The sequence below is a fragment of the Melospiza melodia genome, chromosome Z (assembly GCF_035770615.1).
Source record: "Melospiza melodia melodia isolate bMelMel2 chromosome Z, bMelMel2.pri, whole genome shotgun sequence".
NCBI lineage: Eukaryota > Metazoa > Chordata > Aves > Passeriformes > Passerellidae > Melospiza > Melospiza melodia.
The window spans coordinates 49,389,019-49,413,066 of record NC_086226.1 but is presented as its reverse complement, the minus strand read 5'-3'; the positions used below and the strand labels follow the sequence as shown (position 1 = coordinate 49,413,066).

The following is a 24,048-nucleotide window of genomic DNA, read 5'->3' as shown; positions in this document are numbered from 1 at the left end:
CCACCACTGAAGTAGCTGGCTTTGTTAAGGGGTGGTCTACTCAGCTTCAGCAAAGTTTTCTTAAAACCATGGGAAAGAGACATTCAGTAGCAGCTCAGTGTCTGTTTTTTAATGTCATTTGGATTGAAGTGCTGCACGGTTATAGCTCTGAATAATATGGGGTAGCTCATGGCCATTCCCTTCTCGAAGATGGCATACTTGGTTTGATGCTTTGCCAAAGTGCTGTATCTTCTGCTAAATGTGAACTATGTAATTTCAAGTCATGTTGAGATGAAGGGATGGCCGAAGTTGTATAGTTAAGCTTCAGAGTGAATATTTTTCTCAGCAAATGACACCAAAGGAGTCTTAAAATCCAAGACAAAAAAAAAAAAAGAAAAAAAAAAAAAAGAAAAAAAGTAGGTTGTTTAAAAGTCCATTTTACTTATTTGAATGATAGGATTTTTAGCTGCTGAGTTCATTAAGTTATATTTGGATTGGAAGTGCAAACTAAATGCAGGTTTTTCCAGTTTTGTTCTTTTTTGTGAACTGGAACCAAATATAGGGTCATGTTAGTGTCACAAATCAGGTCCCCCATAGGAGGGTCTTCCTGGAAATCATGGTCTGTATTTATTATCTTCTGCAGTTCAGAGTTCCACTGTGAAAGACTCCTCCTAACTGCTTTCTCAGTTAGTGCTTGTTGTGAATTTGTACACTGGAGTACTGAAAAAGTGCTTGTAATTTTAAATAGTAATGTGTGTGAATGAAGAGGAGGATGTTCAGGGCTGTAAGGGAAAGTAGGCAAGAAGTTATTGGGTACATGTTGAAGTTACTAGTTTCATGCTGAATCAGCCAGAGTGTTCGTCTTACAGGTGTGTCATCACAGGTAGCTGTGCATGGGCACAAATGAAGGAACAGTAAAGAAAACATAATGGGGACAAAAATTAGACATTACTTAGTGGTTTATGTGCTTTCTCTGAACAGCAGTCTGAGTTGCAACATGGAACACAGTTTGTGGTCCTGTTACCTAGTTTTTCCACAAAAAGCAACTTGTCTTGGCCAATGGGATTTGTACAGTTGCCTTCAATTCCTGTCAGTGTTTCTGTGTGGGTGTCTTCTTCTGGTGCAGCAGAGAAAGGAAGTTGCCTGACATCACTGAAAGAATTGACGTCCAGTGTGGTTAATATTTTGGCTTAGTTTCTTTTGTTTTTTAAATCCACATAACGTGTTGCTTTGTGTTTGATGTTTGTGGAAGTCCTCTGGTGTGAGGGAGACATGTCGAGAGGAAGAAGGGGAAGCTGAGATTACATCTTGTGATGACAGCCAAGGATATAGGGCTTGCCTGTACAGTTGTCTCTGAAACATGCTCCTCTTGTCCTTGACTGAAAGTTTTGTGTCCGATCCTTTTTCTTTGTTTTAGGTCTGGTCTTTGCTGTAGATGAGATAAAGCAGTTTTATTCTGGGAAGGTAAACTCTGTATCAGTTTTGTGGTTTATATCTTTGTAGATCATACCATAGTACTTGGTCTCTTCAGTTTATGTATGTGAGGTCTGGTAGCTATTGACCTTAGATTTTATTAGTTGCAGAATTTGGTCTAAATGGTATCTTTCTAACATTAAAAAATAGTCACCCTTAAGTGTTTGTGTGAATGAGTAATTAAAAAATCCATGTGAAATTTCAAAAACTTCTGCAACAGCATCCACAAACTGATAAAAACTTTCTAGTATATAATGACTGTGTGCTAAAATGAAAATGGATAAGGATAGGAGTAATAGGTAGAGATGAGCTATGATATGAGTAGTTTCGTGGCAGCCTGGAAAAATTGTCTGTCTGATACTTCCCTTTCCATAATTTAAAAGAAGATCTCTACACCTCATGTAACATTTTTGGCTTTTTTTCTGTTCTGTGTCTCTGGGTGCTGGTGGAAGGAAGAAAGGGTGCAAGGGGAGGTTGAGTGCTTTGGATTGAACCGTTGTGCGGTTCATGCAGGATTTCCTTTGGCAACGTGTGAGTCATGAGAGGCAGAGACACTTACTGTGGTGTGGGCTTGCTGCAGAGGAGCCAGTGCTCTGATTGCCCATGAGTACTCTGGAGGAGGAGGAGGGGGGAGTGTGTGTGCATGAGCAGCTGCCTAGAGGCACTGACAAACTGTAAACTTACAGTTGTGGTAAAGTGACCCTTTGGGTAGAAGGAGTGATACATCTGGTAACAACTGCTTATTAATCCTGTCCTTGTTATTACATGCCAGCTGGATCTTTCAAAGGCTATAAATTCCCCATGACGTCAGTAAGCTGTTCTGGGGGGTGTGCATGCTGAGGAATGGAACTACAACTGTCTGTCAGATGTTACAGCTTCCGACTGGGAAACACATGCTGCTTATGCTGCTTTCAGTGCACTTGTGTAGTCCATTTGTTGTGTCTGTTCTGGATCCTGCAGTACCTGAAGAAATACCATGCTCTGCTTGGGGCTGGACTGGAGGAAGAATTGACATTGGGGGAGACATGACAGGAGAAGTAAAGCTGTAGACTTACATGGACACTTGGCACATTACCAAAATTTAGGGGGGCATTAATAGGCTAACTATTACTTTATGTTAATGAAATTTTTGTGTTACTTGTAGGGTTTTTCTGTTTTATTTTCTTGTAAGAATTACTGTAACTTCAAATGAGAATGTGTTCTTTTTGTGTTTGCCTGTAAGTAGCCCAGGAAGAACTAACACTTTAGCTTACTGGCTGGTTAAGTCAAGATCTGATTCTGCTTAGTGTAATTTAATGTGACATTTGGTCTGAATGTGACACCGTATTTCTGTGTTAGGTGTTTGTCTGGCTTTTTTTTCTGGTGGAAAGAACAAACTCCCTAGAATGCATATAAAGTAGTTAATCATTAGTTAATTTTATACTAGTAATGTTTTTAAATTACTACAACCTTTTGACAATGCTTTTCTGGTAATGAAAATATATAAAGTAGTTTTCAGAAGAGATGGAAGCTAGTCTTGCACAGAGAGAACAAGCCGTGCTCTGGACAAAAGTCGCTGCTTTCATCTTGCATTACAGCCACTTTTAACTCTAGATAAAGTTGATTTCTAAAGGTCTCTTCTGTTACTGCAGTTAGTACTGCTCATGGATCAGAAAATATAGAGACTTTGAAGTTCTGAAATAAGAACAACTTAATCAAAAATAGGGTTGTTGGAATTACCATTACTGCAGCAAGATCTTCTTTTAAAGGAAATGCATCAGTTAAGAAAAATAACTTAAATTGCTTTTCACATAAAATAGAACCTTGTGGTGCTAAATATGCAGCAGCTGCTATTACAATTCATATTCTTTACAAATGAGTGATCAGCTGTATGGTCAAGCAGATACTTAACCAGAGGAAGACAGGAGAAGGTTAAAACCTAAGATAATAATTTTAATGCCCCTTTCATCTTTTTTTTATTTGTTACAGGCAAAGCTAGCCTTTATTAGTTACAGGGAGATTGTTTTTAATATGAGGTAAACCTGTTCTGTTCCCCAATTTGGGGTCATCTCTGTAATGTATTAATATCACCAGTGGCAAAGTAATGTGTCTTGAATGAGATTTAATATAGGATTGTTGATTACATTGTAGTTTATAAGCATTCTGTAACACTGTCAAAATAGCCCTCTAGGGAAGCTGTAATTTGATTTTGTCTGCATAGTCTATATTAAGTGCATGGTGAACCATAATTAGGGTTTTTCCAGGTAGCTTTAGACATCTCTTGGAAGTGGTAAGTATCAAGCATCTTTATATGAAATTGCTTAGTAAAGTCCAGGACAACACAATGTGCTCTTCGTCTAGCTATCTATACTTTGCTTTAGTGGGAAGTAGACTCCACTGTGTCTGTTTCTTATGTTGAGTAAGGACTGTCTCTTAATTGTAACTGCAGCTTGACTTTCTCTATATCTTTGTGTTTAATCCATCCTATGTGTGAGTTAGGTGTCAGTAAAAACTGTCAGGTTCTGCCTCATCAGTCACATTACAAACACTGAAATATGGGAATGAACGTGGAAAGGTTAGATGAAAATGCTAAATAGACCTACCCTTGTGGGACAGGAAGCATGATACTCCACCTCCAATAAGAACTGTTTTCTGTTGTTTGTTAAATGGATCTTCTAATCATATTTTTCTTTCCTCTTCACATAACTTTTATTTTATTTGGTAGGTTGTATTGACTCAAGTGAGGGCAAAAAGTATCTTGGCTTCTTATCTACTGATACCCTATCTCTTGAAGTGATAACATTTCATTATCAGCAAATTGTCTAGTGATCCTTTGACTAAACTGAGCTGAAGTTTCTGTGGATGTTACTGAGTCATGGAAAGTTAAACTTGATGAGACAGAGCCAATTCTGAACTAAAATAGATGGTAGGTCACTGGCTAGGAAATACTAACCTTCCCAGATTTTGGAAGACCAAGCTTTTTGGTTTGAGTTCAGTGTGGCTGGTAACTTTCAAGTTGCTCATGCCTTGACTGCCTGTGTTAAGAGAGTTAACTTGCTCTCTTTCTGCTGCTCTACCTTCAGTTAGTGTCTCAAAGTACTCTCTGCTTGTGTCTCTGAAATTATGTTGTGTCCACCTCTTTTATCAAATGAAAAATAATAATGAAATTGGAAGCCAACAGAAGTTTATTGAAAGTTTATTGTTAAGCTGTGTGGCTTAAAGTAGGAAAAGCCTTATCAGATTGGTCTTTCAGCAGTGGTATCTCATCCATGTTTGTGTCCAGTGTCCTGGAAGAAGAGCTGTAACTAGTACTTACTCATGTTGGAATTATCAGGACTAGAAAGATGTAGTAGAACTCTTGCTAACTTTATAAACATAATAAATAGCATCCTAAAATTCTTTTTGATTTCAGTGGTGTTTTATGCAATTTCTGTGGAATGACTGAATGATGGTACAAGATTTTACAAAAACTGATGAGTTTGACACAGAGTTCTTGAAATACTTAGAGGCTTGTCTGCTGCAAGAATTAATGTGACTGAATAATCTTTCTTATGGCTGGGAAGGACAAGCTTAGTATTTTCCCTTGTGTAGTATCTGTTTTGAGAAGAATGCTTTTGTATTCTTTCAGTCTTCTCAGGCCCTGTACTAGCTTTTGCGTTCTTCTCAAATTTCTCTTCCTACTGTAGGAAAAAGAAGATGTATCCAGACAAGCTGATTGTATTTGCCTTTCAGGTTAGGATTCCTTGGCAATCAGTTTTGTGTAATGAAGTTGACCAATAATAGAATCATATGCAATATTTGCAGAGATTTTCTATGAGGCGTGCACTTTGGTGCAAATGTAATTAATGTTGAACTCTTGATTATGTGGTTTGTTTGTTCTGTTGTTGTTGTTTGGTTTTGTGTTTTGTTTGTTTTGGTTTGGTTTTTTTTTTTCCAGTACCACTTTCAAACAGATAGAAGCTACATGACACTCCTTTGGTCTTGGGGGTGCCCAGGGAGGTTTGTGTGAGACAGACAGAAAAGGTGATCAGCTAGGAAGATGAAAGCTTTATTGCAGCAGTAAAGTTTTATGCTACTATCCTATTCTTCTGCCTCTTAGAAGTGCTTCCTTTGTAGAAAGAACTGCAGGTTGAATAGGAAGAAGAAGCCGCTGTCAACACTAAGTAAAGTTGTCCTGGTGTTTAGCCAACTTTTAACTGAAGCTCTATTATGTGTTCTTCGGCAGCATGTTGGATATGAATCTGATCATGGGTAACTGTTGACAGCAGCCATTTGTATGTCAATTAAAGTAGTCATAATGCTTTACTTGGTGAGTGTGTAGCTGAATCTGCTGATTTTTCCACTTTTCAGTCATGAAGGAAGGATGCTGTTTAAAACAGTAGAAGCTCGCCCAGTTAATAGCTGGTGAGAGTGATACCAATTTTTAAAATGTCACTGCCCATCTTTACAAGTAGGTTCAGAAAAACCTTAATCTTGAGGCTGCCTTTGGTATGCAGCCAGCCTGACACATGTGACTGCAGTTCCTTTGGCTGAGGTTTGTTCTTGGTCTTGCCCGGGTTTTTACAGTATGGCTGTCTAAGAAACATCTGGCTGCATGCAGTTGAAGGCAGAGTAGGAACTGTCTACTTTCTGTAACATGTTGGTTAGCTGCTCTTAATTATAACAGTTGTTTCCATTGCAAATGTCTGTTCTGTGTAAAAACTGGAGGGTATATATATTTTTTAAAGACTCAATTTTCTTGTATCTTCTGGAAATTTTTGGGTGATCAGCAGCCAAAATCAAAAGGCCACTGTGTTCCAGACTGTAATGGGGAAGCCTTTGTTCTTGTGGTTACTGACATCTAATTTTCAAGCTAAATGACACTGAAATGTTTTAATTTCTAATTGTTCATCAGCTCTTTAGTTAACCTAACTTCTAGCAAAAGTGAGTTTTACCTTATCAGATCCACATTTCTTCTCGGTGTGTGGATGTGTCTCTGGTGCTGTAACTGTAATATTTGGTGTCATTTTGTTTTTGTGGTTTGGTTTTAGTTTCTTTTTTTTTTTTTTTTTTTGTTAAAGCATGACTCCCAACCAAGTTTTGAATGTCGCATGTTCTATTTAGATGAGAGTGAATAAGTAAGTCTGAATTACCAAGTCTGTTATTTGGCTTCTGACTACTGAAGTTCTTCATCTGCAGTAGAAAACACAGCTTCTCCAAAACAACGACCATTGTCTGTACACTCAGCTCTCTGGAAAAACACTCTTATTTTAGGCAAATAATCTTGAGAGTTTTTAAAAAGCAGATGAGTTATGTTTATAGTTCAAACCAAAAAATCTGAAATAATATGTAACCACAAAAATGTGCTTTTTTTTTAGAGAAATAATTTTACTTTTTACTTTTCATGTGAAAATTTGTTGTACTGTGTAGAGCAGAACTTATGCATTTTCATTCCATTCTTGCTGCCTCAAGGCTATTTCTGTCTCTGGCAAGGGGAAATAATTTTCCTGTTTTGTAACAACTTCATCATCTCCTTCCCCTTTGAACTGTGTGTTATTCAGTTGTTTCTCTTCCAAGGCTATTAATTGTTAATACCTGGATCTGGTGTCGAAGTGTCAAATAAAGCATATGTAGGTGACAGAGATGAAGACTGGGAGATATCTTTTCCTTCCTCTGCTCTCCCAAGTTGTTTCTCTGCCAAGATAGCATTGAAATGATGTTTCTCTCCTATGTTGGGGTTTTTTTTGCCTGTAAACATAAAGATGTAGTTTAACTTCCATTTTATTTTCTACTGGCTTGTAGAGTAGATTGCTCTTTTCTGTAAGAAACTGCTATGAAGTCTAATGAAGCAGTAGTTAAAAAATTATGATTTTTATGCACTTTATAATGCAAAGTTTTGTCAATTCTACAGAAATACTAGGAAGTGAAAAGCATCTTAATTTTTTGAGATGAAACCTAAATTTTATTTGGCTCATCAAAATACATCTTCTTTACATCAATACTTTATGAATTAGCTGAAGATACATTACAAATAACCTCTTGGATCCTGCTGTAATGCTGGGTATTTTGTTTCCTAATGTATGGGAAAATATGTAGTACTGAGTCGTGTTTTCTCATGCAACTACCCATTTAAGCAGCAGTTGTTCTGTCCACTGCCATCCGATTTTTATGGACACCTTTCCTGCATATTAATAGATGGTTTCATAAGTCAAGTTCTCAGAACTGCTTCTCTTTTTTTAGTTCATGCAGGTACTATCTGCAGTTTGTAGATGTGTGTAGCTGTGTTACCCTACTTCTCTTAACTTCAGATGAGTCAAAACCAATTTTCATGGCTGGATGTATTTATTTTGGACTGAACAGTCTCACAAACTAAATTTTCGTCATTTAAGACCGATAAGTTGCTCTTTTGTTCACCTCCATTATTCTTTTTTGTGAAGTAGTAATTTCTGATACTTAATGCTTTAGAGTTGTCCACAGAAACCAGATTTGTGAACTGATGTGCAACAAGCTAATAATTCCACAAGAGGGACATTGATTATTTATTTTTTTTCAGAGTTACGCAAGCCTGGGTGCTCAGTGGTATTCCACAAGTCAAGCATGCCCTTCCAGGCTTCCCATGCCATTATTTAGACGCAGAGTTCAGTGTTAGCAACCTCCCAAGTACAGCCCCTCTATTTAGTTAATGATTTCCATACAAGTTACATAATCACAGGGATGGGTCTTCACCTGAGCAAGGGTCTTCCCTTGTCTGGGAGTTGCGTTGGTGTTCGTTGTTATTTTCCAGCTTCTGTTAGCAGTTCTCAGTTCAGTCAAGTCAGCTAAGTGGAGAGATAGCATGTTGTTGTTTGGTATTCTGGAGTAATATTCTAAGGAGCTTTCATATCGCTATAATGTTTGGTAACTTTTAAATGCACAGTGTTTTTAGGTTATCACTTTTGTGGACCTGAAATGAAAAATTCTTAGCCACCAGTTTCTTTGAATAATTTTTTATGTAGTCCTGGCTTAGGATAAGGAGAAAAAATTAGTCACAAAATTTCTTAACAGAAAAGGGGGAGGGGGGACATGTATATATTTATATTCTGTTCCATTTGATATTAAGAGTATATGGTGACTGCTGACTTAGAGAAGCTGTTTGGAAACTGGTTTCGTCTTTGAAACTGTGAGAAACGACCCTCACTTTTAAAATTTTAACAGCTTTATTAAACCTTAATAAAAATTGCAACAAAGGACTGAATAAGGAAAAATTGCAGTCCTGGGAGTCCCTGTGACTATAAGCCACATGCTCCTCTACAAACTGCAAACTTGTACAAGCCTGTGGAAATGGGACTAAGATCTCAATTTGAAGACTGTCTAACATCCATTTTGCATGCAGTGAGAATAGGAAGACATGGGAAAATTCAGAAATACCTATGGATTGGCTTTTTAGTTTTTTTTGTTGTTTTGCTGGTTTTTGTTGGTTTTGGTTTTTTTTTTTTTTTTTTTTTACATAGAAGCTGCCCTCAGTGATTTTGTTTTCAGCACCTTTGAGGAGTCCCTTGAAAGTCTGTGACTATTCCCTATGCATATGCCTTGGTGTTTGGGGAAAAAGATTAAGGTTGTCCTTCATCCTTTTAAATGTTTGGACAGCCATTTGAACAGCGTGAATGACAGGAATCAAAACTCAGAAGCCACCAGGCAAAGGAGGCGTTTAGCTAGACAGAATGCAGATTCTCTCTCTGTTTCTTCCTGAATGGAGGTGCTGCCCTTGTATGAAGGTTTGAAAGAGCCTGCAAAAGAGTCAAATCACAGATATTTTTTCATGTGAATTTCCAGTCATTACTGTTCTTTATTAAGTACTTGACAGTTAAAAGTACGTTGACTTTTGCTTTTCAGGTTTGTTCTCTTAGGAGAAATGGAGTTGTGCTCCAAAAGCTGTAAGTGTGTTTTGCCGTGTTGAATTTCTTCTTTTGTCTCCAGAAGTGTCTAAAGGAGGCAAGTAGTCTTTAGTGAAGGAGTTTATTAGAAGACTGGTGGCTGCTGTCAGTGTCTGGGATGAGACATGGGTAACATAATTTCTGTTCAGGATGTTCCTGTTGGTTTCTATTCAGCTTTTTGAAACTCCAGTTTGCCACAGATCAGGAGGATCTTTTAAATGGCTTTTTCTGAGTTCTTTCAAGTTCTCCCTGTACTTGGCTCTGATGAGACCACTCTTGAAATTCTGTGTTCTGATTTAGTCCCCCTCATTCCAAGGCAGACAGTGAGGTGCTGTGGCATGTATAAAGAAGGACATGGAACTGGTGAAGGGTCTGGAGCATAAATCGTGTGAAGAGGGGCTGAGGGAGCTGAGAGTGTCTAGCCTGGAGCAGACTCCAGAGGCTAACTGAAAAGGGTTGTATGGAAATGGGGGTTAGTCTCCTCAAGGCACCTTCCCAGGATATATTAAAAATCTGTTCCATCATGCTTCTAGTTTTTCTTAAGGAAAGAGCAGAACACACAATTACATGTGGGAAATAGTTTTTGATTGAAGAGTGACTGAGTAAAGTAGAAGTCTTTGGCTCAGAAGAGAGGTGAGTTGGATAATGTAACAAAAGCTTTCAAAATTTTAAGAAAAGAGTAAGTACAAATTGATTCTTTATTGTTTTTGAATAAATAAAACTAGGAATTGTTAAAGGTAGCTGGAGCCAGGTTCAAGTAGAAATTCTTATTTTGCACAAAATGGGTATCAGGCTCATGGAATTCCTTACTAATTTTATAACTCATGAATAAAACAGAGTCTACATGCGCTTGAGGAAACTGGTATTTGGAAGGAACAGAGATCTGTTGAGAATCACATGATGATCAGACTGTATTTAGGCCTTGAATACCTGGGGTTGCCAGAGGCTGGAAAGTGTGAGGTGGAGAGGGATTTGTGAGGGAGTGCTGTAGCCCATTTGTCCTTGCTACGCACTTCTAGAGCCCAGTTTTGGAAACTGGATACAGAAATAAATGATCTTTGAGCTAAGCTGTTCTGCTTGTTTTTACATTTTTTACATTTGTGCATTTCTTCCTTTATTTCAATTTGAAATTTGAATCTAGGTTGAAAGAACTTTGAATCTAGGTGGAAAGCAACAATTTCCAGATTTCTGGACTAAGCTGTTGACATAACAGCTTTTAATGTGGGAGCTAGCTGTATGTGCATGCTATCTGTCGTGCATTCCAGACCTCTTGTATGTACTCTGGCCAACCTGCATATCAGGTGTATGCACCTTTTGTTTTGTGTTGATTATACTGTTCAGCTAGTGCATCCTGACGTGTGCTGCACAGACTCCTGAGGCATAAGCCTTCTGTGATTTACATGGTGGAAGCTTAGAATCTAAAAAGGAAAACATCTTTGGTTTAATTCAGCTGTAGTCTGATGTAGTAGCCCATCGGAAATATCTCTGTATAATGATTTTCAGTGAAAGCTTAGCAAAGAGTCAGTAGACTGTGACTATTCTGGTGATTACTGACTATTGTAGAAGTAAGTGCTATCTGGTAATGGTAAATTTCTGCTGTGCTACAAAACAAATGCACATTAGATTGAAACTTCTTTTTTTCTTCTGCAGGAAAACTTTGAAGATGCCTATGAAAACATCCCTGTGTAAGTAGAATTTTTTTTTAATGTATGTTTGTTGAAATTCCTTATACAGAAATAGAATACTGTGTGCACACCATTCCAGGGAAATATAATTTTATATGCACTGACTACATTCACATTTTTCAGAACAGTTAAAGTCCTCAAGAGTTGAGAAATGGAAGTATGAGTAGGTTGATATATATGATGAAATATTTGTCAACAAATGTGACAATTGTAAGGAATTAAACCAGAAATCTAGTAACTGAGTTACATACTGACAGCTTTAGACATTTTTGCATGGTGAAAAAATATAGTCACTTAATGTTATTGGGAAAATTTTGGATCATACGTTATGCAAGACTATCTAAGCAAGATTTTCAAAATGGAAGTTGCTCTGTCTTATAATATACTGCTGCACAGATGTTTTCCCCTAATGAAGTGAGATAGTCATTTCTCTGTTGTAAGATCTCATGCTGAAGCAACAACTGTCTTAAACTGTGATGAAAACACATTATGCTGTTTGTAAGTGGTTTTAGTTTTTCTCCAGGATTTTATTGCATTTTTATGCCATGAAACACATGAGGAAGGGACTTTTGCTGATGTCCTCAGATCACTAAAACACTTCTAGACCCAGCAGTAGGTTTGGACTGAACTTCATGGCCAAAACATCCATGGCCTTGGAAAATTGTATTTTACATATTGCCAGACCCTCTGTTTGTATCTTACCTAGAATAGTAAAGTCTGATCTGTGTAGAACTGAGAAAAATTAAGCATTGTTTCTTGACACTCAGAAGGAAACAAGAACCTGATATGTTCAAGTTGGGAATTCTTCATGTTAAAGATTACTTACTCTTCCTTGACTGCCTTGCAGTTTGTCCATGATTGGGTAACTTATCTCTTCAGCTGCTGTTCTCCCCTGGGACAGGGACTAGAGTAACTCTGAAATGCTATGTGAGACTATTTGTCCAATGTTCATTTGTTCCATGAGAAAGTGGTTGTGTTGTTTTCTGTTGATGTCTGAGCTGGGCATGGTTGTTTATTTTTGGCATGTAGAGCCAAAATAAATAATAAATAATTTGTTCTTCCTGAGTGTGTCTTCTGTGTTCATAGCTGACTTACAGGTACACTTTTTATAACACAAGTTAGGATGTCAGTTTATTCTGGCTAGTATTGCTTCCATCTGCAATAAGCATTGTATAGAAGAGTCAATGACAGATGATAGAGAGAATATTAATGAGCAAAAAATGGTGCTGTTACTTAACATCACATTGAACATAGTGAATGTGTATATTTTTTTGTATCTGGGCAGGATTCTTCACTGGATTAGACTTGCCTTTCCCAAATTCTTTCAAAGATATGACTATTAAAAAAAACGTGGCTAAGAAACTGAAAAAAAATCTTGGAATGTTTTCTGAAAGTCTTCCATCTTATCTTTCTTGAAATGCTTTGATTGTAGTTTTCAAATGATGCTAGTAGTTTGCCTGAGGGAAAGCCCTCTGTAAATCTAATGCCATACTGGTTGTTCCTGAGTTTTCTCTATCTATGAACAGAGAATTAATTGTAGTTTTTTCATTACTATATTGAAGCAATGAATGGCTCGAGGTTTAAGTTTCTGGGAAGCTGTGTTTGTTTTTTTTTATTTTGCTGTTGTTAGTAGTCACGTTCTTAATTTTTCTGTGTCAGTGTTTCATTCTCCTCCATTTTGGATAGGAAGGTGACATTGTTAGAGCTCTGTGATGAGATGCCTGGCATTGGTTTGAGTGCTTTGTTGCAGTTAGTTATATCTTATTGAATTTAACTAAAATGGACCTTTTTTTATAGGGAGTTGGGTCAACAAAGGCTCACATTTACTTTTGAGATCAGTTTTGGTTTAGATTCTGTCAGATCATCATGGTGGTTTAGAGAATTGGGAAAGAATGTGTAACAACCAGATCTTCATGTATTTCACACACCACTCTGCAATTCTTAGTGTAAAATATCTGTAGAGTAACATGGCTCTGTATTTTGCACCAGTAGATGCTAGTGAATGGTTTTTCTAATCCAGCTTGACTTCAACTTCTTTTAATATTATTGCTTACCAACAGATACCAGATTGTGCAGGTTAGATGTTGAAAGGGCAGTAAGTTACCTAATATGGTAAAATGCTTCCTTAAATCCCATGTGCTGGCTGTCATGTCTGAGGACAGGCCCAGGAGAAAATCAGTCTTTGCTCCAGTGGTTTAAATGTATTAGATTCTCTTTTGTCATCTTCTACTCATGGTAGTTACTGTAGATATAAGCAGCAACTCCAAAACATGTAATGATCACAAAATACTTGCTTTGTAGAAACATGAAGAAACCTTTAAACAGAGTTATTTACTGTGAATTTTGTTTACTGGTACTAAAGGTGAAGAAAGACTATTACAGTAGGTCACTCTGCTATTTTACTTCAAGCAAGCACTAGCATTTAATATCTTCTCTGCCAACAAAAGTAACTGAGTTTTGAAAGTACTGGTTTGATAGCACCACTTCATAGACCATCTTCAATCTTCCAAAGATAATAGGTGGAATATATGCCAAAGTAAATTCACCATTATCTGTTTGTGTTAACTCAGAGCTAGTTTGATTGGCATATTCTGTTGTAAAAGGGACTGAGTAACTAGAGACAAACTGTGGTTTCTGTTGTGGAAACTTAAGCCTCTGACAAGAAGTTTTGTTGTGGTAGGCTGTTTTTTACCGTTTTTGCACTGGAGTGTTTGCTTCCAAGTTTTGGTCTGGGTGGATGTGTTTGACTGAGTTACCTAGTGCCTGCCAAGCATCTACAGATACAAAAACATAGATATACATACATAAATGGAGCAGATTTTGTGTGGTTTATTCTTTTATGTAATGCTTGCTAAAAATGCCTCATCAATACCTAAATCTTACTGTGGAAAAACTACAACTTTAATTTCAGTCTCATTAAACAAGATAATTCTCTACTTTTTTCAAAATATTTCTGCTACCTTAATTTCAAATAATTCTGAAAATCTCTTCATAGAGAATTCTGAAAATCTCTTTGAATCTTTGCAGATATTCATGTTTTCTGTTGTCAAAGTGTAATTTTCTAAATTATATTGTCTTTGGCTTTACAACTAGATTGAAAGCAGTTTGAGTTCTCAGCAGTTTTTAACCATCACTGTATTATGCTTAGTGTGTACTGACCTTGCCACTGCTATTTTGATTTCTGTATATATTTTATCCTCTGAAGTTCTCAATTTGTTTAGAACATGTATGAAATTATAATTTTGTTTCTATTTCTGTCCATCTCATTTTACTTACTGTTCCTTAAAATGTCATCTGTATATGAAAGGAATAAGTAGCCATCAAGTTATGTTTGTCAATTCAATCTGCCTTAGATTGCCATGCAGTCTTTCTCTTTGAGATAAAGGCAAAGATAGTGCCTTTGTTTACTAAACCAATATCAGAGGCTTATGTAAATGAATAGCAGCATTTAGAGCAACTGCTCTATCTATATAGCTGTGTGGTTATGTAGATGCTCTGTATGAAGATGCTCTGTCATAGTTTTTGGGAAGAAATGCAGTAGTCTGCCTGATGGCTTCAAGCAGCTCATATGCAGAGGAAGTCTTGATGTTGTGCTATTTTTCTAGAAATTTTAGACACCAGACCCTGTGTCATGTCATCAGTGGAAAGAGAGTGAGATCTCACTTAAATGTGTTTAAAACATTAAGTATTGGAAGAGTGGGAGCTTGCATTCTGTAAGCAAAGCAGACAGATGATTTTTGATCAAGAATGGAGCTCCTGGGATTTTTTGTCTTTATCAATTTCAGCAGAAAGAGACATACTTGGTTGATTCTCTTTTGCATTTTCTTTGCCTGACCGAAGTTGTGTACTGTTAATCCTTGATCCTGCCAAAGCAGCTCTGTGTGGTATTACTGGGGTGATAGATTAAGGGCCAGAAGTGTTTAAGGAAGTTAGAGCAGGTTATCCTTGTAATCTTAGATGTGTAGTTAAGATTTCAGTTACACCTGCACATGTGAGTGTTTTGTCCGTGAATGAAATTGAACAGTTAAGGAAATGGCTCTAAATTCAAATTTTAATTCAGCAAGCCAACAACTTTTAGGGACAGTTCCTGTCTTCCTAAGTTTAAACTCACATTTTGGCATTGTCTTGAGATGGTGAGAAGCAGCTGTGATAATTTAAATCATCAGTATTTTATTTTCTTATGTTTGACCTTCAAGGTTACTGGCAAAAAGTTCGAGTAAAGGCAGTTTTTGTGTCTAGAAGATAATATTTTCATGGCTGCATAAATATAAAAACATGACCCGCTAGCTACTTTATATTGTGAGTTTCAAGATTTGAAAGAGCAGTAATGATACAGCAGCCTTATCTCTCTAATCTTTCCTCGCCCCAAACAGTTCTAAGATTATAGATTTTTAAACTTGGGGAGGTTTCCATTGGTTACACGCTTTCATGGTTACACATTTTCATGTCTAAACACCTGTTTATTCCCACTACACCTTTTGCCTGTGCTTTAAGATTTCTTTGTGCTTGTGTTTCAGTAGAAAATGTCAGGCCACATTGTGCTATTGTTTGTATTGGGATCTTCTGTTCACTTTGACACGTGTGTTTCCACTTGTGTTTGTAGCTCCTTAGAAACCGAGGAGAGGAGGTAGACAAAAACCCAAATTCAAAAAAACCACAGAAGTGCCCAAAACTCTGCATGTTTTCCACACTCTGTTATTCTTTTTGCAAGGCTTTGCTTAAAAGCTGGTGCACAAAAAGATATTACAGCATGTTTTTCTGTTATCTCACGTTCACCAAAAGAAATCTGTCTTACTTGAGCATAAATATTTCTTTGCAGTTCTTTGGCTTGTTCATTCATTACAAATCAACGTTGTGGCTTTAAATTCACTTAATTTTTAGAGTGGGACTTTCTGGAGACTTACGGAATCTATTTAAGTGTTGTGTTGGAATCTTGATATTATGCTGGAATACATTATGATATCTCTGTTTTCTTTCTTTAAAGATCTTTCAGGAAAATAATGTTTGTTCTGTGCTTTGATAAAGACTGCATAACACTATTTGTGGCCCTGCAGCTCAGGAATTGCCTTATCTGAATAACTTCTGAGACTTGGAAAGTGATGTAGACTTTTGGATTTGTGGTGCAACCATTAAGATGTAAGTGCTTTAGACAAGAAAATGGAAAGATGAGTTTTAACTCATCAATGAAGAAAAATAATAAATTAGTCAGAATGTGTTGAGAAGCAGGATTGCTTTTAAGGAAAACAGACTAAAACCCAGATTTGCCTGTGTAAGTGATCAAACAAACATAAAAATGACCTTTTTTTTTTATAGTGTTGCTTTGGTTATGTCATGTCCACCCCTTCCTTCCCATATGGTTAAATGCTGTCACAGAGTGTTTTGGGAATCAATCTGTGTGGAAGGTTTAGTGTATGTATATTAGTTCATTTTCCTTTAAGTCAGTTGAGGGGAAAATGTTTGAGCATGGGCTCATATTTGCAGACAGAAGGCTTGTTTTTGTCAGCTCTGTGGAAATGTTCTCCTGACTCACTCAGCTTTTTCTAGAAAGTAGTTTCTGAGCCGTCAGATGTGGACTGTCTGAACCTTATCCTATGTTAAAAACAGAACACTCTATGTTTTGTGGGGAAATTGAGTTGACTTATTTGTGACTGGGCAGCCTCGATTAAAACTTGTCTGTTCTTCACGTGTAAACAAGGTCACAGAAATCTTGGCACTTTTACTTTCCCTGCCCCTAATATTGTTATGCAAATTGTCAGTTAATATACTAAGTACTCCTTCAAATGACATGGTGGAGAACTTAGATATATATCTCTCAACTCCTTGGTCTTTAACACCACTCGTTCAAGTTTTATGGAAAATGTAGAACATCCCGATTTTAAAGGTGCTGTTGTCCATAAATTACAGGTGTCAATTTCATCTCTTTGAAAGGTTTAAAAAATTCATGAAACCTCTTCCACCTGATCATAGCCCTTGGTTCCAAAGGTGTTGTAGAAAATACTGTGTAATTCTTTCCTAGTATGTTACAAATAAGAATGTTTTAACAAAAGTACATTGTTTAAATAAATTGGTTTGAAGTATTACTGCTGATATCTATTTCGCATGCACCTGAAATAAGTAAATGCAAACCTGTAGTTTCCATTTTACTCATTTTTGTGAGTAAATAACAGTAAGCATAGCTAGAACTAGATACTATTAGTTCAGTTGCTACAGTTTTAAAGAATACCTTTTGAAGGTAATAGTGGAGGACATTGTGTAATTTTCTGCTGCTTAGCTCTCATGTATTGAACTTTCATCATATCTCATCTAGAGAGATTAGACCAAGGGGGATAAAACTATCTGTGTTGTAGCTGTTTTGCTTTTGACTCCTGCTTTGTTCTGTGGCAGCTGATATTCATAAAGAGAATTGTTTTTTAGCAGCTGTCTGTGTTAGTGATTTGTTTTGGTCATAGAACTCTAGCTAAAAATTTGGATTTCTCCGGGAAAGAATGTTGAAGGGTTAATTAAAAAAAAAGGGATGTTTGAGTACTGTCAAATAAAGAAAATCAAGCATGAGCTAGTTATTTTTCTTCAGTGTTCCTTGCTATGAACTCTCATATATTTGATCTAGTTTTCCTGCAGTTGCTTTAACATACTTTACTGCAGTTTCATTAGCATACTTTTCCTTTTTTGTCTTTAATTTTGTCTTTTTTTTCTTTTTTTTTTTGTATTCAGCAAATACAAAGGTGACTCCTTTTTTGTCTGTAAATATAAATTACTCTGCGTTCCTCATGTCTCCATTTTCCCGTTGCGGTTAGGAGTGATGGATTAGAATTAGGCTGCAGCACAGATTGGTAGAATCTCCCAGCATCCTCTTCCTGCAGAGGCATCAGCTTCCAGCATTGACTGTAGCTGCTGCCACTCTCACTGACATTTCTTTTGAATTCGGCTATGGAGAGTGCCTCTCTTGCCAGCTGCAGGCATGGAAACTTTTATTCTTTTTGCTTGATAACTCATTAATGAAACCTCCTGGATATTGAGAAATAAAACAGAATCACTTTTCTCTTTATGCATTTCTTTGTCTTTTTGCCTGTTTTTTTTTTGGGGGGTGTGTGTGTGTGCGCACGGTGGAAAAGAGTGAAAGAAGCAGCACTTATTTTTACACAAGGACTGTATTTACATACCTGAAGTTACCTGAATTAATCCTGTAAGTATATTATCTCTGCCTAATAGTTCTTGAAATCATGAATGTGGTAGCAAGATTTATGGGATTTTGTCTGTGAAAATTTGCTTTAGAATGTATGTCAAAATACAACATTGTTATTTTTATATAGATTTCCTTGAAGATAAAGGGAAAACTATATATTCACAATGGAATTATGAAATAATTGTTTCTCCTCTGCACTTCACAGTGGTGAACAATGCTTTTAGAGAGCAGAAGCTTCTCTGCTGATGTCAGTGCTTAATCAGCTCAGATACTGTAGGTTGTAGAACACTGCAAGGTGTGTATTTTGGGATGCCATTCTTTAAAATGTGGTAATTTAAGGACAGTATCAGACTTAGAGCTACTTTTTCCATTTATAGACTATGTATTCTGCTCTTGGTAGCTGTGCTAATTTAACCATTTGAGGTTATATAATTTTTTACTTAAACATAAATAATTAATTTCATGGGATGCATTGCAGTGCTTTCAAAGTATTGCGTGTTAAGTATAATGCAGTGTGCTTTTAGACACTTTAGTTCAGAATATCTCCAGCATAGGCTCTAAGTTCACTATGTAATAAATAAAGTAAATTGGTTTGAAGTTTAGGAAGAGTGTCTTGCTAGGATCATGATGTCCTAATTGTCTCTTTGGATCTAGGCCAATATTTGTGTGACGCAGTGTTAGTCCCATAAACATCTGGCCTCATCTGGTGTCCTACTTGCAGCATGATTTTCTTTTCCCCATAGCAAGATAAGTGAAATTTCTGTTCATTTAATGTAAAACTTGTAGTGAGCTGTCATTATTATTCGTATATGCTAGCTCTCCAAGGAGGTTCCTTCTCAACCTATTTTCTTGTCAGTATGCCTTATTTGGATCTATTTTCTAGCAGAAATGTTCAACAGATCAAAATTATGTATTTTTTAATGGTGGACATCTACTTGTCTGTATCTACATGCTATATATTAAGTTTTGGCACTATCGCTCTCTGCCATGATCTGATCATTTTTGTACATCATATTGCATACAATGACCTCAGCTTGATTATTTGATACAAACTATTAGTCTGATAAGGAGTATGCAAATACAGTAAATTCTCAGTTTACCTGCAAAGATCTCATGTTAAAGCTTACATCTAAAAATACTGAGTCCCATTCAATAAATCTGATAATCTTTTATACTTCTGTGTATTCCCATTAGTGTTGAACAGAATAGAAATTTAGAATAGAAATAGTAAATTGGATTTTTCTTCTGCCTGCAAACAAATACTGACACTTACTTGATTTTTCTGCTTTCTCAGGTAGACTTGGTCAATTCTAAATGCCTGTGATCTGTTTGTTTTCTTGGCAGTTTTTAAGCTTACATATTTTTAGGGTCAAATTCATGCTGGAGTGGTTTGAAAAGATTTAAATAGGATTATTTTGTAATCATTTTAGTGATCAGATGAACTGTGTATACCTATTCAGTTGGGTAAATAGTAACCTAAGGAATTGGCATGTCTTGCTTTCACAATATGGGTGAGTCCTTATGGTAAATTTGGGTCTCTCTTTCTGTCCATGTGCAATGCAATCTGCTGTTGAACTTAAGAACTTGTTGTCATATAAAACTGCTGATGCTTCTCCGATGATAAAAAACCACCTGACTTGAGGTAAATTGATTATTGGCTTACTGAATCTGGATAATGATCTGTCAAAAACTGGAACATTTGGCTATGCTTATCTTTCTTTTTAAAAATACAGATAAGACACAAAAGTGGCTCAAAGTGTAGCCTGTGTTATTTTCGGAGTAGTAGACTCTGTTGGCAGTGGTGGGTTGATGGTGAGCCAGCAAGATGAGCTTCATCTTGGCACTAGATCCTGTGGCACCTGAGATTCAAGCAGATGGTCAATTTTGCCTAGATTTTCTTCCTTCCTGCTTATTCTGTTGCTTTGTTGCCCCTGTAGAGTAGTATGTGAGGATATACACCAGTCAGTATTTTCTTGTGATATTCAGATGCTGCGTTGGTAGAGATATGTTGATAAGGAAAATCCATGTTTTTAATAAGACAGACGACCAGGAAAGTTCCTTGTCTCATCATCTGTCCCCATTCCCTCAGTCATTGAAATATTTGGAGGCTGAACCTCTTGATCGCTTTCTTGTAGTCAGTTGTTAGATTACCATGAAACAGTACTCTGGGTGCTGGGCTGCTTTCTGACTGGAGGACAGTCCAGTGCATGCCCTCTTAAGTTGGAGATTGCAAATAAAACTTGCATGCAGAATATAAAGCAAATAAACATTTGTCTCCTGACACATGGTGATCTGACATTTATATTTCAAGATCTGATGAGACTTCTAAGAAGGAAGTTTTTTGTAGAGAAGGGTTTTGTTTGTTTGGTGGTCTTTTAATGCATTTCATTTGTAAGACAGCATTACTAATTTCAGCCCTACTATGTTTGGAAAGCATAATACTGTCCATATACATTGCCCTAGCCATATGACCTATCCAAGTACAATCATCAGCCTCTACCATCCTACCCATCCTCATACTAACACTCTCCACCTGCAAAGCAGGCACAGGGCTGGCCCTACTAGTAGCCTCAACCCAAACCCATGACTCTAATCACCTACACAACTTCAACCTCCCGCAACACTAAAAATCATCGCCTCCACTGCAGTACTCCTGTAGCGCATTACTGCTGCTGTGAGCAGTAATAATTCCTAAAATAGAACGTTGTCACTTGTAGGTAAATCTGTTAGGTTTAGAAGAGCTAAGACTGAGACTTCTAGTTCTAAAAAGAGAGGGCAAACACTTTTCCTAAAATACTAGCAGGTTTTTCCTATGCCCAGCTTCTGGTCTGTAAGACAAAGCTGTAGCTGCCATCTTTGCCCTTGCCTTGTTGCTACATTACATGTAACATTATACCTGTTAATGTATAGCAATGGATCAAATAAAGTCCTCTCTTAGTGAAATTCCAGTAGTCTATGAAAAGCTATCAGCCTCACCTTTTTTTGACAATGCTAAAGTATAGATAAAAACTGTGAAGTAATTCTCAGCTGATTTCGGTGCATACTATTTTAATAATAATTTGTTTTCAATAGAAGCAGCTATCTCCTTTTTTCTCCTTCAGTTATCTCTTCCCTTCTCACTGTTTTTCTGAGAGCTCTCACTCCTTTTCCACAGCTGTTTGTTTTAAAAAATAGTTTTCCATTCTTTCTCTTTATGTATACAAATGTGTAATATCAGCTAGCTACTGTTTCTTTTTGCTCTGAATCATCTTTTCTGCCACAACTGTAATCTGAGGTAGAAGAAATTATTTAAAAAATCCTAACCCAACAATAAACAAAACCCCCAAGCAATGAAGCAAAACCCCCAGTGGTATTAAAGGAAGGAAAATGGCCTAGTGGTGAGTTGGCTTGATCATTCAAAGGATTGTATGGGTAAGTCCATTAGTATTGCAGCAATGATCCCGAAATTCACTGATAAAGATACAAGTAGCTGGCTAAATGCTGCTATCTCATGGTGAGGTAGTGTTGAGGAGGGAGATGCAACTATACTAATCTGAATTGCTTTCTACCATGGTCTTTGCATTGTGCATATTACCAGCTCTGTGGGCGGATAGTTGTCTCCAAAAATTCAAACGGAAGGTAGTACCAGGGAAGGGCTTGTGCAATAACAATGCTGTTTGTCTCTCTCTGCTATAGAATAAGATTTCAAATACAGTGTAAGGAAGTCCTAAGGGAGGAATAAGTGAAAATAAGTGTGTTACTCTGATGGTTTTGCCTGAATACCAAGCTGCATAACCTAATGTAATTTAAACTAAATGACCGTTTAGGGGGTGTTTTGTCAGTTGTGTGTTTGCTGGCGAGATTTTTGATTATTTTTGTTTGTTTCTTTGTTTTCAAATTTGTGTGATGTTGGGTACATTTTTTATACCAGGCTTTTAAACTAATTTCTTTCTGTTTTCAAATTTGGCTAGCACAGTTTTGTATAATTTTGCTGCCAGTTGGGTTTTTTTAAGTGAGTGGTCAGCACTCAGAATATTGCATGCATTGGTGAAGTTCTGGAACAATGAAGACTGTGAGCCTTCAAAGGAATAAAGTTTGCCTGCATTGGCAAGAAATTTTTTTTCAGTGCTTACCATAAATATTTTATTTATCTAAAATTCATGCTTCTCATAAGAAGGAGTGTATACATCATGAATGCAGAATTTGCTGTGGAGGTGTGACTAGTGGATTTAATACCTGGGTAAAATAAGTTACTGTTTACTATACTGACCAGTTGACTGAAGACTTTCTGTATTAATGGTAATAGCCTAGGACAGGAAATGCTTTATATAAATTGCAAATTGTTTCATATGCCTAGCGGTATGCCTTAAGGCATTTTTCTTACAGCATTTAGCCATTTTTCTGTTGTGTGTTTATAAATGGTGTTGAACACTGAGTTTTAGATTAAATGATAAAAAAGTTTGCAACAATATTTCTGTTCTCATTTTAAAAATATTGATCACGTGATCTTATATTTCTCCAGAATTATCAAGGACGTCATATACTTTAGTATCTTTGCAGCAAGAAATGTTCAGCTGTGAGACAGGTTACTCAATTTGATTCTGCATTTCTGAATTATTCTCTGGGTGAAAGGTGTGCATGGCATGCCTATAGGCAAAAGAAGAAAATTTTAGCTTCATGAGGCTTGTCTGATGACCCTTCAGAGGCTGAGTCCTGTACCTGTCCAACAAGATACTGAAAGACATATGCCAGCTGTAGCATTGTGTGGGATTGAGGGTTGTGTGCAATTTCTTGCATATGTCAGTTGTCCCTCAGGATAATGTGCATTGATGAGAATTCCTTAGGTTCCGACTTGATACCGGAATTATTCCTAAAGGTTGTGCATTTCTGCTTGTATTTGTTTAAACCAAATCATACAGAAGTCTCTCACTTGTGACATATAGAGTAATCCCTTGTATAAGAAAATACAACACAACTAAAAAGCTATTTCCATTTGCTGTTTTGAACATTTCCTATGTGCGTGGATTGTAATGCCTTCAGCCATTCTTCACTAAAAACTCTAGAACATAAAATCTAGATCTAACATACTATCTCAGTAGGATTTTACAACAAGTTATTTTGCTTCATTTCATGATGCTCTTGGTGGGCTTTTGCCATGAGCACTAGTGCAACCCACTGCTCTGTTACAGGAAGGTAGTTCTACAAGTTTCTCACCTTCTGTGTGATGACTTGTGCTGCATCTTTCTGCAAATGACTAATAAAAGTGATAGCATCTAATACTGTCCTTTAAGAAGGGATTGAATCTAAATTTTGGTACAGCACTAGATAGAAAACAGGTATTACTGTTGTTGGGTATATGAGTAATGCATGAGAGGGATAAGATGCAAAAGCCATTTTTCTTTTAAAATTACAAACTTAGTGGTGAGAAGTCCAGTGCTTTCAAAACATGAAGAAAGTTATTTGAAGAAATATTTCCAGACAGAAATAATATCTGAGTTGTCTGTATGATTGCTCAGGTACAGTGAATACACATGGGCCTATGCTAGTCTTTATGTGAAAGTGGTTCCTGTTGGACATTTCAAATCTTTGCAGTTGCTAGCTGTGCATATAAAAACATCAAATGCTGCCTTAAAATAGGTATTTTAAGGACAAAACATCAGAAAAAAGTGTTCACGAGGAGATAAGCAATCCTGCAAGCTTTTTAGACACAGTAGACTGCCCTCTATTTGGATGAACATTAAAAAGGTACTAAGAGCCATACTTCACTGGTGTTTCCTTAAATAAACATGATAGAGATGTTTCCTATTACTCACAGACATACACTCTGTGATTTCTACTTAAAGTTTATTGAAAGAATGTGAAACTTTACAGAGGAAAG

The 24,048-nt window shown here is 36.8% G+C and overlaps 1 protein-coding gene across 2 annotated transcripts in view; it reads left to right on the top strand.

The window, feature by feature from the left end:
* The window catches only part of TTC39B (tetratricopeptide repeat domain 39B), a 74,658-nt gene that overhangs the window by 11,632 nt on the left and 38,978 nt on the right, over window positions 1-24,048 (top strand). Inside the window, exon 2 of one of the 2 annotated variants that reach the window (XM_063181301.1) lies at window positions 10,974-11,008. In XM_063181301.1, coding sequence (XP_063037371.1) covers window positions 10,974-11,008 — 35 coding nt within the window. Of the gene's footprint in view, window positions 1-10,973; window positions 11,009-17,881; window positions 18,192-24,048 lie in introns of those variants that run through there. The other variant, XM_063181302.1, reaches the window with a different exon arrangement.